The 13,237-nt window shown below is 46.9% G+C and overlaps 1 protein-coding gene across 1 annotated transcript; it reads left to right on the top strand.

Moving 5' to 3' along the window:
• Nucleotides 1-1,183: 1,183 nt before the first annotated feature.
• Nucleotides 1,184-12,888, top strand: LOC136497400 (probable DNA primase large subunit). Its single transcript, XM_066493186.1, has 20 exons — nucleotides 1,184-1,492; nucleotides 1,599-1,660; nucleotides 2,102-2,205; nucleotides 2,316-2,397; nucleotides 2,494-2,553; nucleotides 2,678-2,732; nucleotides 9,066-9,085; nucleotides 9,189-9,272; nucleotides 9,352-9,416; nucleotides 9,721-9,769; nucleotides 9,854-9,901; nucleotides 9,985-10,074; nucleotides 10,151-10,210; nucleotides 10,300-10,359; nucleotides 10,591-10,665; nucleotides 10,735-10,820; nucleotides 11,360-11,453; nucleotides 11,539-11,646; nucleotides 11,752-11,837; nucleotides 12,590-12,888. Exons 1-19 carry the CDS (start codon nucleotides 1,336-1,338, stop codon nucleotides 11,788-11,790), a joined length of 1,398 nt encoding a protein of 465 aa, XP_066349283.1. The 5' UTR covers nucleotides 1,184-1,335; the 3' UTR covers nucleotides 11,791-11,837; nucleotides 12,590-12,888.
• Nucleotides 12,889-13,237: the final 349 nt, after the last annotated feature.

Below are 13,237 nucleotides of genomic sequence, written 5' to 3' on the forward strand. Positions count from 1 at the left end.
TATAGTGAACTCGTTTTTTTAGTACTTTTCGCTATCCGGTTCCAGAACCTTATTCGACAATATCCGATAATATCCGTATCCGCAAAGAAAATAAGGTATCATAAATCTATTTAAAAGTTTTCTCTCCATAGTGACCAATTATTACTAATGATGTATTGAAACCATTTAAAAGTATATCTATAAATAACTGTTAGTATTAATTCAAAATTACTAATGATACTTAAAGATTAAATTAATTTTAGTATTTGTCTAATTTAGTATAAACCTAACATTTTTGTTGTTATAAATTGTTTTAATACTTTAGTTTATTGATTTATTGATGTTAATTGTTTTATATAATTTATATTTCATGATAAATATTTATATAAATATAATATTGACTGATTAATTGATATATTTAATTATTAAATGTTTATTTATAACTATATTATGTTTATGAGCTATACTTGTGTATGTTATATACACAAACATTTTAATCTCTATTTGTGTAATAATTTTGTAATCCCAAAAATATTGATAAAGCAAAATGACTACTTGTTTTCTACCATTTTTATTTGAATTTCACTTGACAAGTTGCTTTATTAAGTATTATCCATTATAATTTAGTTTACTTAGACATTGGAGATTTTGTTTGCAATATGATATTGAAGATTACTAGAAGTGTACTTCCATTTAGTTTACTTTGATTATCGATGAACTTAGTAGTAAATTTTTATTCATGTATGTTAAATTTAACAATATACACCTTGAGTTAGATTAAGTAAATATCTGAATCCAAGATATCCGTCTTGTATTTGTATTTAAAAATATCCATATCTATATTCAAATTAAAATATGATAAAAGGTAATATCCGTATCCGATTTCATGCCTATTCCATCCTCAGCAAGAGTTCAACGCACCAGCACAGCACTGTCCCCGGTGCGTCGCCGGCGCGCTAGATCTCTGAGCAGGCCCCCCACAAAAAAAAAAGATCTCTGAGCGGGCCGGGCCGGGGCGCCGTCGCCATAGACCTTGCCAGCCCTCCTGTTCTCCGCCGCCGATGAGCGCCAGCTGGGCCTAATGTTGTAATCCCAAGCTCAAGCCCAACTGCCCAACAGCGCGCATCGCGGCGGGAAAAGCAGGTCCTTTTCCCGCCAAAGCGCCCCAAATTTCCTTACTCCCGCCGCCCTGGCTCTCCCCATCTCAACCCCCCAACGAACCGCCTCCTGCCCACGCCCCGCGCGCCCTGTAGGTCTCCGACGACGCCAGCGCACCGTCCGCAGACGCCGGCCCCGGCCGCACGAGGATCCTGCTCCGCGATCCGGACCCGCTGACCGCGCAGCCCCCGACGCCGCATGGAGATCGTGCGCTCCCACCGGCAGGTCGCCGCCGCAGCTGCCGCAGCCGGCGGCGGCGGCGGCGGCGCGGGGGCCCTGCCGACCTACAAGGCGGCGCCGCAGCTCGAGGTGCGGTTGGAAGAGTTCGAGCTCTTCGCCATCGACCGCCTCCGAGGTGCGGCCTCCTGCCTTCTTCTTATCCCGCGTGGCTTCCTTTCGTTACTTCCTCAATCTGGCTGACGGTTGCAGCGCGACGCGTTTCATTACACTGTGATGGGCAGTTCTCAAGGGGATTTCGGATGGGCTCTCGCGGGGGAAGAGGCCCGAGGAGATGGAGAAACTGGTGAGCGATTCTCGCCTTGGCTGTTCGTGATCTTGGGGGCAAATTGTAGGAGGGAACTATATTTGGAGCATATTTCTGGCGGAAAATTTGGATTTTGCCAGCAGGAATTGGCTAAGGTTTTGGTGATTGCAGTCTTGTGTATGTGTAGGATCGACCTCTTTGTCTGAGTTGAATTTTCGCTAGTGAATGTGAGGAGACGCTAACTTAGGCCCTTTTGGATGTTACCGTGGTACTACTATCTGAAATTCCAAATTTAATTTGACTTGGGCTTAGCTATGGTCTCAGTTTTGTAGCTAGAATTGTTGCTCTCTCCTCAGAATCATATTGAAGTAAGATAACATGGATGGTTTTGGAACCCTAGCTATGGACTTAGCATCACACTCTGGCATTTGTCTAAATTTTGTTTTAAATAGAAATGCCTTATTCTGTTCTGCACTTCAGGTCAGTGAATTGTGGAAGACACACATGAGGCACCAGGATCCAGCAGAGACTTTGAACAAGGATATAGTATCACACTTTGTGCTTCGCCTAGTCTACTGCAGAACGTAAGCTTAATATCCGTATGTTTGTATTAGCTACATATATTAACTATGGTGGTTCACTGGTGGTTCTTTTGACCAACTAAATGGAAAGCTGTATTTGATACAACACACAGGGAAGAATTGCGAAAGTGGTTTCTCTCCATGGAGACTACACTTTTTCGGTATCGCTTTCGGCTTGAGAGTCCTGAATCACAGGTGACTTCCTATCCATTTACCATAGAACTGACAAAGGAAAATAATATGTATGCATTTATGCTTTAACTGTTGCTTGTTGCACAACATCTGTTTCAGAGGATGCTTATGACTGAGTTTCAACTGCCATACAAAGCACTGCCACACTCAGAGTTTGAGGTATAGACTTTGGCCTCTAATATAACTGCTGAGGACTTGGATCTTCACTCTTAACATTGTACAACTGCACTGTTTGGCTTTTTCCAGTTTGCTTTGCGAAGTGATTTTCGTTTTCATGTTCTAGGCTGTGAAAGACAAGTTGAGCCAAGTAGCGCGTTCCATCGGTCAATCTGCAAATGGTATGCATCATTTGATATTGCCACTATCTTTCACTCAATTTATTGCAGAATTCTGTTCAAAACTGGTTGCTAGTATTAGATACAGAATAGGATGCTTCTCAATGATTCGTATTTTTGTGCATCATGTAAGCAGTTATTATAAGGTCGCTTTTATTTTTTCTGTGCCGTTTCCCTTAAGTCAGCTGGATAGCTCAAAACTTTGTAATAAAAGCAGGCTGTGTGCAACTGAAGAAACCGGAAATTACTCGGTTTTCTAAAAAAATCTAAGCAGTTAACATACTGAAACAACAGATTTACCATTGTGGCTGAAATTCAGGTTAAAGGAAATGTATTGCAATTTACAATGTATAGAACAACCATTTGAAACATTTACTGTGTTAAACCTTGTCGGTGTTTTCGGACCACCGACAAGTAAATTTGTATTTGCGCGTCTGGCTCGGATGGTGTGCTTGGAGGACACAAGGGTTTATACTAGTTCGGGCGGAACGTCCCTACGTTCAGTTTGCTGCTGCTCGTGTTACCGACACTTGGTTTGAAGTAGGGGTTACAAATAGGCGAGAGAGGGAAAGGATCCCAAGTCTCTAGTGGTAGGAGTGAACGGGTGTTGAGAGCTCGATTGCTGCTCAGCCGTGTGCTCGTGTCGTGCTCTTGTGTTTTTATCTCATGGTCCCCCCCGGTAGGGGTGCCCTGCTTTCCCTTTTATAGGCGAAGGGAAAGCGTGGGTTACAGAGGAGGAAAAGGAGAAGAACGAGAGAGAAGAAGGCTTCCAGGATCGTCGGGTCCTTCTCCCTCATGCGGGTCCCGCTGATCCTGTAGATGTCAACAGGGACGGCTCCACGTCGTGGCCCTGTTCGTCACTGGCGCCATGCGCAGGCGTCATCTGCCGGTCATGGCGTTCGATTCCGTCCCGGCGGACGACGTGGTGAACTAACGCGCCTATTAGCGTTCGTACGAGAATTAGGCAGAACAGCAGCGGTACGCCCGACACTGTTCTTGATGTGAATCCTCAGGTATGGCCCGTCATGGCCACGGGTTACATCAGGCATGCTAGTTTCTTTCCTGGTGTCAGAGTTTTGACCCAGGACCCATACGCTTGGACCTGGAGTGGTTGGCGGCGGTATGGGTCCCTATCAGACGAGACGGAAACCGCGTCCTTGGGGTCGGACGAGACGGAGCCCGCACCCAAGGGGTCGGGCGAGACGGAAACCGCGTCCATTGGGTCGGGCGAGACGGAGCCCGTGACCTTGGGCGAGACGGAAACCGCGTCCATTGGGTCGGGCGAGACGGAAGCCCGCACCCAAGGGGTCAGGCGAGACGGAGCCGGAGGCCTTGAGTGAGACGAAAACCGCGTCCTTGGGATCGGACATGACGGAGCCCGCACCCAAGGGGTCGGGCGAGACGGAGCCCGCGGCTTTGGGCGAGACCCCGCGGCCTCTAGGTCGGGTGAGACGGAGCCCGCGGCCTTGGGTGAGACGGAAACCGCGTCCTTGGGGTCGGTCGAGACGGAGCCCGCGGCCTTAGGCGAGGCCCCGCGGCCTCGAGGTCGGATAAGACGGAGCCCGCACTCAAGGGGTCGGGCGAGACGGAGCCCGCGGCCTCGAGGTGGGGCGAGACGGAGCCCGCACCCGCGGGGGCGGGCGAGACGGAGCCCGTAGCCTCGAGGTCGGGTGAGACGGAGCCCGCACCCAAGGGGTCGGGCGAGACGGAGCCCGCGGCCTCGGGGTGGGGGCGAGACGGAGCCCATACCCGAGGGGGCGGGCGAGACGGATCCCGCACCCAAGGGGTCGGCGAGACAGAGCCCGCGGCCTCGAGGTTGGGCGAGACGGAGTTCGTGGCTTTGGGGTCGGGTGAGACCTTTTAATACGTCTTGCTCCATTCGGAGAAGTCAGCGTGGGCGCTAACTTCCTTGTTTTGGGTGTCCCTAATATCGATACTCGACAGTAGCCCCCGAGCCTGTGGAGGAGTAGAATACTCCTTTGGAGGCTTTTCCGGGCGGGAGGACTCTGAGGGCCTTGGCCATCTTTTTTAGCCCGCGGCGTGTCCTGGTAGGACGGCGGTTCCCTTTTGCAAGCAACATGAATCCAAAAGAGCTTAATTTTCATATCTTTGTAGAGTTGTCATCAATTACCAAAAAGGGGGAGATTGAAAGGTCCTTATTTGGTTTTGGTAATTGAGTGACAACCCTAGGTGGACTAATTGTGTTTATGTGAGATATACAGGTGATTAGTCCACAGGTACATGTATGTGAGCAACATATGCCATGACGGTGATGATGGCTCAAAGATGTTGCAAAGCTCACACATGTGATGATGGAGGAGCTTATTGCATATGAGACATGACATAGAGTCATATGATCAAGGTGTAGAAGATCAAGACAGGACTTGGCTTGATGGACCGGTTTGCAAGCGTGAAGGACAAGTCGGAGGCTTTGGAGTGATGGACCGCGTGGTGGTGAAGCTTGAGCAAGACTTGGCACCGATGGACGAAGGCAACGGTGAAAAGCAAGTGAAGTCAAGATCGATGAACCAATACGGTCATGTGATGATATGAAGTGGATCATATCATTTGGTGATTGGTTGGTGCATGTATTGCATCAACAATGGAGGAGATGGAATGGAATGCGCAAGCTAAATGTATAACCTAGGGCATTTCATTTCATCGGTCATAGGTGTGTAGAGAAGTTTATGACCAAGGTTTAGGATAGATAGCCATACTATCAAGAGGGGCAAACTTGTTTGCATATCAGTCATCTAGTGCTATTCGAGTGATCTAACTTTGTATCGTTGCTAGAATTGAGTGGCGCGGCAAGTTGAGTCGTTAACTCCTTGAAAAATGTGTGTGAAAAGCTAACACATGTGCACTAAGATGTTGTACACTTGGTGGTGTTGGCACATTTGCAAATGAGAAGAAGTTGGTGAAGAAGATGAGTTGAATGCGCTGGTCACGGGGTGACCGGACGCGTTCGATATGAGTACCGGACGTGTCCGGTATCTGACTCAGGCGGCAATGTTCCCGACGTGACTGGGCGCGTCTGGTATTCTGGCCAGGCGCGCAGAGTTGCCGAGGTGATCGGACTCTAGCTCAGTGGAGTGACGGGACGTTGACGAGTTACTGTTCAGCGTCAGGTCAAAGTGATATAGCCCGAAGCAGGATTGCAGAGAGCGACCGGACGCGTCCGGTCGTCACACTGGACGCGACCAGCAAGTCTTGGGTTTTCAGCAAAATAATTGATCAGACGCTGGGAGCGTCCAGTCCGGTGTGACCGGACGTGTCTGGTTGGCCCAGAGCAGGCTGAGCTCTCTGGATTCGACCGGACGATGCGTCTCCTGCGTCCGGTTCTTTATGACCGGACGCGTCCGGTCGGCTTAGAGGGGCTCTGGGAGTTCTCTGGACTCGACCGGACGCTGCGTCTCCCGCGTTCGGTCGTTTTCTAGCAGTGCGTCCGATGCATCGCGTCAGAGCGTGTCAGAGAGGGCCGTTGGGCGGTAATGGCTACTTTGTTTGAAAGGGACACGTGACGGTCAAGTAGTAACCGGACGTAGCCACCGGACACGTCCGGTCGTTCTGAAAAACGCCCAGTGAAGGGGTAACGGCTATTTTAGCCCATGGGGCTATAAATAGAAGTGTTGGTCGGCCTTTGGTCGTGAGCTTAGGAGAGCTGAGCACACTAGAGCCTTGGTGGCTTATGTGGTGGTGCTTGGGAGCCGTCTAACTCACTTTAGCTTGATAGTGTTCATCCGATTGAGTGAGTAAGCGATTCTAGTGCGATTGCATCGTGAGGTTGCATTGAGTGGCACTAGGTGATCGAGTTGCAAGCCGGTGGTGCTTGTTACTCTTAGAGGTTGTCACCTCCTAGACGGTTAGGTGGTGGTCTCCGTCGATGCCCGCGAGAAGCTTGTGCGGTGTTTCGGAGATGAGCTTTGTGAGGGGCATTGTGCTCGTCCCGCGGGAACCGCGAAGAGCAACTCTAGTAGAGCGAGACGCGAAGGGCGACAAGTGGTCCGGCCGGGTCAAGTGCTAGAGTTTGTGGTAAGCACTCCACGTGGAAGAGTGTGACTTGCGGGTCACCACTAGTAAGAGGACCGGCGGCAACCTTGGAGCTTGTCTCAACGAGGACTAGCGTGTTAGCAAGCATGTGAATCTCGGGATAAAAATCATCGTGTCATCCTTGTATTTCCATTGGTTTGCATCCTCGTTACACAAGCTTGTATTTACATTTCATATACATTGTGCTTATGTAGTTGTTCTTGTAATTAGTTAGCTTGTATAGCTCACTAGTTACCTTCTTGCTTGTGTAGCATAGAAGTAGCTCTCTTGCGTGGCTAATTTGGTATGTGTAACCTTGTTAGTCACATTGCTTAGTTTATGTAGCTAAGTATTTGTGCTCTTTAATTGGGCATTGGTTGCCTTGTTATTGAGCATTGCTAGTGAGCTTAGGTGGCTTTGTGCTTTTGCTTACTAGCATGTGTAGGAGCTCCCTCATTGCTTGAAGTACTAATGGCATAGGTTTGTGTGACCTTGCTTTTAGAATTGGTTAGGTGAGCTCTAGCTAGCCCGACACCTTTGTTGTCTAATTAGGATCTTTATAAGGTGCTTGTGAACTTCGATATTGGGGTGTAGTCTTGCCTAGACCGATAATTTTAATTCCGCATTTGTTTAGGTTAGTCGGCGCGATTAAGTTTAAGAAAGGACTATTCACCCTCTCTCTAGTCCTTCATCTCGACCCTACATGCGTGCAGCTGCAGCTCCTCAACCGCCTCGGCGATCGCGTCAAGGCGGGCGGAGTGGACAGGTTGGTCGGCGGCGGGAACTTGCGCCAACTCTCCCTCCATCGAAATGATGAAGTCCAGGTTCCCAAAGCGCGTCTGGCTCCGATGGTGTACTCGGAGGACAAAAGGATTTATGCTGGTTCGGGTGGAACGTCCCTACGTCCAGTTTGCTGTTGTTCATGTTACCGGCACTTGGTTTGCAGTAGGGGTTACAAACAGGCAAGAGAGGGAAAGGGTCCCAAGTCTCTGGTGGAAGGAGTGAACGGGTGCTGAGCCGTATGCTCGTGTCGTGCTCTTGTGTTTTTATCTCATTGTCCGGCCCCCCGGTAGGGACGCCCTGCTTCCCTTTTTATAGGCGAAGGGAAAGCGTGGGTTACAGAGGAGGAAAAGGAGAAGAACGAGAGAGAGAAGGCTTCCAGGATCGCCGGGTCCTTCTCCCTCATGTGGGTCCCGCCGATCATGTAGATGTCAACAGGGACGGCTCCACGTCGCGGCCTTGTTCGTCACTGGTGCCATGCGCAGGCGTCATCTGCCGGTCATGGCATTCGATAAAGTCCCGACGGACGTCGTGGTGAACTGACGCGTCTGTCAGCGTTCGTACGAGGGTTAGGCAGAACAGCACCGGCACACTCGACATTGTTACATCGAGGCGTGCCAGTCTCTTTCCTGGTGTCAGAGTTTTGACCCAGGCCCATACGTTTGGACCTGGAGTGGTTGGCGGTGGTATGGGTCTCCGTCAGACGAGACGGAAACCGCGTCCTTGGGGTCGGGCGAGACGGAGCCCGCACCCAAGGGGTCGGGCGAGATGGAGCCCGCGACCTTGGGCGAGACGGAGCCCACGTCCTTGGGGTCGAACGAGATGGAGCCCGCGGCCTTGGGTGAGACGGAAACCGCGTCCTTGGGGTCGGCCGAGATAGAGCCCGCACCCAAGGGGTCGAGCGAGACGGAGCCCGCGCCTGGGCGAGACCCCACGGCCTCGAGGTCAGGTGAGACGGAGCTCGCACCCAAGGGGGCGGGCGAGACGGAGCCCGCAACCAAGGGGTCGGGCGAGACGGAGCCCGCACCCAAGGGGGCGGGCGAGACGAAGCCTGCACCCAAGGGGTCGGGCGAGACGGAGCCCGCGGCCTTGGGTGAGACGGAAACCGCGTCCTTGGGGTCGGGCGAGACGGAGCCCATGGCCTCGAGGTCGGGTGAGACAGAGCCCGCACCCAAGGGGTCGGGAGAGACGGAGCCTGTGGCCTTGAGGTCGGGCGAGACGGAGCCCGCACCCGAGGGGGCGGGCGAGACGGAGCCCGCACCCAAGGGGTCGGACGAGACGGAGCCTGCGGCCTCGAGGTCGGGCGAGACGGAGCCCGCGGCCTTGGGGTTGGACGAGACCTTGTAATACGTCTTGCTCCATCCGGGGAAGTCGGCGTGGGTGCTAACTTCCTTGCTTTGGGTATCCCTAATATCGATACCCGACAAACCTTGTCATCAACTTTCTTCAGTTCTTTTTCTTTCATTAGCTGCTTTTGTCTTCTTTACCGGAAGCTAAATTCATTCTGTACATTTTTGTTTTTGGCAGTTGAGCATGTGTTCTTCAAGGTATGTACACTTACATGTTTGAGCTCTTTATCCCTTTTCCATTTAAATCTTTTCTTCTGTGCAAAAATTAATTCCAAGTAAATCATATTGTGATCCAATTAAGGTACCTTTTGAAGAAGTTCCTGATCTTGTTGCCAGCCGCCGGGTATTTCTTTCAAAAGGCTATGCTTATGTGGCGATGAGCCAGGTTTGCTGTTAACATGAGAATAAAAATTTCAATTGTTTTGATTGGTGGCCTTTATGAACATAGCTATGTAATTCTGTAGGTGGTTTCGCTAGTGGTTACTCAATTCCGCTGCAATATCTCAAAGGCACTTGCTTTAACAAACAGGTACATGGTACACTAGTTTTACTTTGTTCAGTACCTATGCAATATCTCAAAGGCACTTGGTTTTGGAAGCCTTCTTACTTAATTCTCTGCAGGAAATCTCTTGTGGCTTTAGATATAGTACCTACGCTATCTTTTGTTTGGAAATAATCAAATAATTTATCACATACTTGCAGAAAGATCACACTTCGAAAGTTTCCAGTTCTTTCTTACTATGACATTTATGAGAAGCAGTTGGCATTAAGATCTAAACTGAGTGCTCACTGGTCATATTAAGCTAAGATATGTGTATTTGCTTAATGTACAGAAAATGGACAGCAACCATTAAAGAACAAGAAAAAGACAGGTTGACTCCTGTGAGTACCAGAGTACCGCTTCCCTACCTTTTCTTTCAGAACCTTTTTTTATATCCTCTGTGATATCTAATTTTATCATGATAGATTGTCGAAGCATTAAGCAATGCGTATTTTGGACCTGATTACTCTCAGGTATGCTGTCTCACCTGTGCAGTTATGCTTGACTTTCCTCTAGTGCTGTTGCCAGCTGAATTGCTTGACTTGTTTTCACACAGCCAAAGGATGCTGTTGACATATCTCTAAAGGATATTGACCAACTGGCTAAAAGTTCTTTCCCTCTTTGTATGCGGCATATGCTAGATAAGGTGAGGTACCTTAAATGTTCCTGTAGATATACATACCTTGCAACCAGGTGTCTCAGTGTTTTCATTTATTTTGCAGTTGAGAGAAAACCACCATCTGAAGCATGGGGGTAGAATGCAGTTTGGTCTTTTTCTTAAGGTAATAGTTGAATGAATTAGAGAAAAACTTTGATATATAGGTACCTAAAATTATGTCACACTAATTTACTTCTGGAAATTATGATCCAGGGTGCTGGACTAAAGTTGGAAGATGCTCTTGCATTTTGGAGGGCGGAATTTTCTCAGAAGGTACATATACTTTTTTGACATGTACTGTGTCATGCAAACATTTAACAGAAGCACGTTACAACATCATTGCCTCTATATATTATCAGTGCACACTGAGCTAATATGATCAAAGATATGCAAAATTAAGCAGTTCTTTTTTCTCAAGGAAATTGAACAGTAAATTTTCCCTGAGTTGAACATGCAAGTAATCACAATTTCTGTTGCCTCACTTATGTTGTATCTTTGGATAAGATTGGTTCTGAGCGGTTCGACAAGGAATATGCCTATACCATCAGACATAATTACGGAAAAGAAGGAAAACGGACAGTAAGTCCCTCCATGTGTAACTTGAAATTGCACCAGAATTATTACTTACTGTCACACATGCTGCTCCAGGATTACACTCCATATTCGTGTCAAAAGATCATTTCTGCAACACCTGGTGTTGGAGATCACCATGGATGCCCGTTTCGACATTTTGGGTACAATTTCACCCTTAGTCTCCTATAGACGATTACTATGTGCTTATTATTTAGATGGGTGCTCTGAACTTTCTGTTAGCAGTATCAGTTTGTATTTCCGATCTTCCCTTTTTTCACTAGATTACTCCTGAACTTTGTGGTGGAAGTAAGAAGTCTCCAACTTCCAGTTTTTCTGATTAAAAAAATGACACCCAACAAAAAAAGGCTTAATGTACCAAAAAGAAGCCATAGGTAATTATGAACGAGAAGTTAATATTTTGTTTACTCACATGTACCCAGGTCGAACCAAATAGTACAATACTAAACTACCAAGCAGAGCAATGGCACATTTTGCCCTAATTCCTGCCAATATGGTTTCATCTAGTCTCATCCATACTTTTCTATTGTATAGTTTCTTCCTCGATTATGGTCACAGCAGCTTCTGTTGTGATGTCACATGGCATGTCAGTTTGTGATGTTTCAAGATAAACATGATTCTACCTTGCTTTGTACCTGATGTTTTGCTCCATGCATTTGCTTCTGCTTTACTGTATCTGCAGCGAAGAAAATTTGCGGGCAGCACTTAACAAAATGGGCGTTGGTGGGCATGCATTGGAAGAGATAATGGATAAAGTGAAGAACAGGCATTACCAGGTTCTGTACTTCATTGCCATTGGCTTAACCGAGCAATATGATATCCCTGAACTGACTGGTTTATCTGGCATAATGAAATATACAGCTAGCTTGCACATTAACCTTTGAGACCACACACGGTGTCTCCTGTGATTCTGGAATCAACCATCCAAATCAATATTTCAGTGAAAGCCAGAAAGTTCTGCGAGCCAAAGTGAGTGCAGTAGTTTAATATACACTTGACCTTTTTCCTTATGTTCTGCTGGTTTTATCAACATGAGTTAATGTTCCAATTTAACATGTGTGGCTCAATGCACAGAACCAAACAATGGAGAGCCAATCACAATCAGCAACCTAAATTGTATCACAGCTGGAGAAACTATCCATTTTCAAAAAACTTACCAGGTCTTGACACCACTCAGCTTTTGCTCTACATTTTCTCTATGTTACCCACAACTTGTTCATGACTTGATGCATTTCTAATGTGCAATGATGAATAGAAGACATGCTGCGCTCCATTTTCTGTTTATGACATATGTGATTTATACCTCTGCTGAATTCTCTTTGGACTGCCAACATCTTGCGAGTTACACTGGTTAGACCGTTCAAGTCCTGGGGTCAAAGAAAACCCCGTCACCAGTCTGTGTTCAAAGCCTGGCATTCTTCTTATTGCTATGTCTGGGGCATCTTTTCCCCTTATCTGGTTTCTTTTAATTCCCTTCTCACTTCCAACAGTTCTATTAGATATTTTCTTTCCCATGTTTTATTGGAACAATGCCACATCCATTTGACAAAATTCAGTTTCTGAATGATTGAAACTGCCCCCCGAATAGTGTTTTACTTATGTTATGTGTGATATTTTCGTTTTGCCCCATCCAAGGTTGCCCTTTATTACTGAATTTGCTTATATTAAATGCATACAGCTCTGAACTTTAAGGGGACTTTTATTAAATGTCTGTGACCTTGTGCCCCTGTCAGTTTTTAACTGATTTGCTGGCTAAAGGCTAAAACAGTGTAATTTCTGTACATCCATCTTTTTTATTAAACATGTGATTTGGCGCAGCACGTGAGATTCATCACCTCAATTTTCATTCATAAACTTCCAGATTTTCTACACGAGATACTATAAGCCCACTAATAATCTTCTGGTCAAACAGCAGGTAAGCACTGAAGCAAAATTCATCCTTGATGCCAATTTTGCTCCCTGGTGTTTCCAAATTCCAGCTGCTGGCTTGGCCTAAAAAGAAAACCTCCAGGCTCCAGCTGCTTGCTATCATACCCTACAAGTGATGGCATCACACTCACACTAGAAGTAGAAGTGTTACCTGGTACTGCGAACCAACAGTAGCAGGTCAAGGCGTCTGTACATGTAATTCTCGAAAGAACCAAGAGTGAATATTCTGAATTTAATGTAGGATCCGCTGTGCTGTGCTGTTATGTTATTGTCAAACTCTTTGCGTAGAAGAGAATTCTTTACTTCTGATTCTGCCCATCTACTATTTTTTTAAATGACTACAAAAGGTTTGCCGTAATTTATTAGAAAAAAAGAGGGGTTGGTCCAGTTTCTAAGAGAAAACTGTACCTAAAAATCTTACTACTATGAAATGAAAAACTACTCAACAAACAACTAAAAACAACTCAACACATGTTAGCAATCAACTAGATAACACAACTAAAACTTTTTAGAAAACACTAAGCGTTTGTTTGGTTTTGGAATGACGTGGGATGGGTTGGATCTATTTTACTTTTGAGGGTTGGGTTGGACTCATCTCATGTTTGGTTCGAGGGTTAGAGCCATTCCAATT

This window comes from Miscanthus floridulus, chromosome 12 (assembly GCF_019320115.1).
Source record: "Miscanthus floridulus cultivar M001 chromosome 12, ASM1932011v1, whole genome shotgun sequence".
NCBI lineage: Eukaryota > Viridiplantae > Streptophyta > Magnoliopsida > Poales > Poaceae > Miscanthus > Miscanthus floridulus.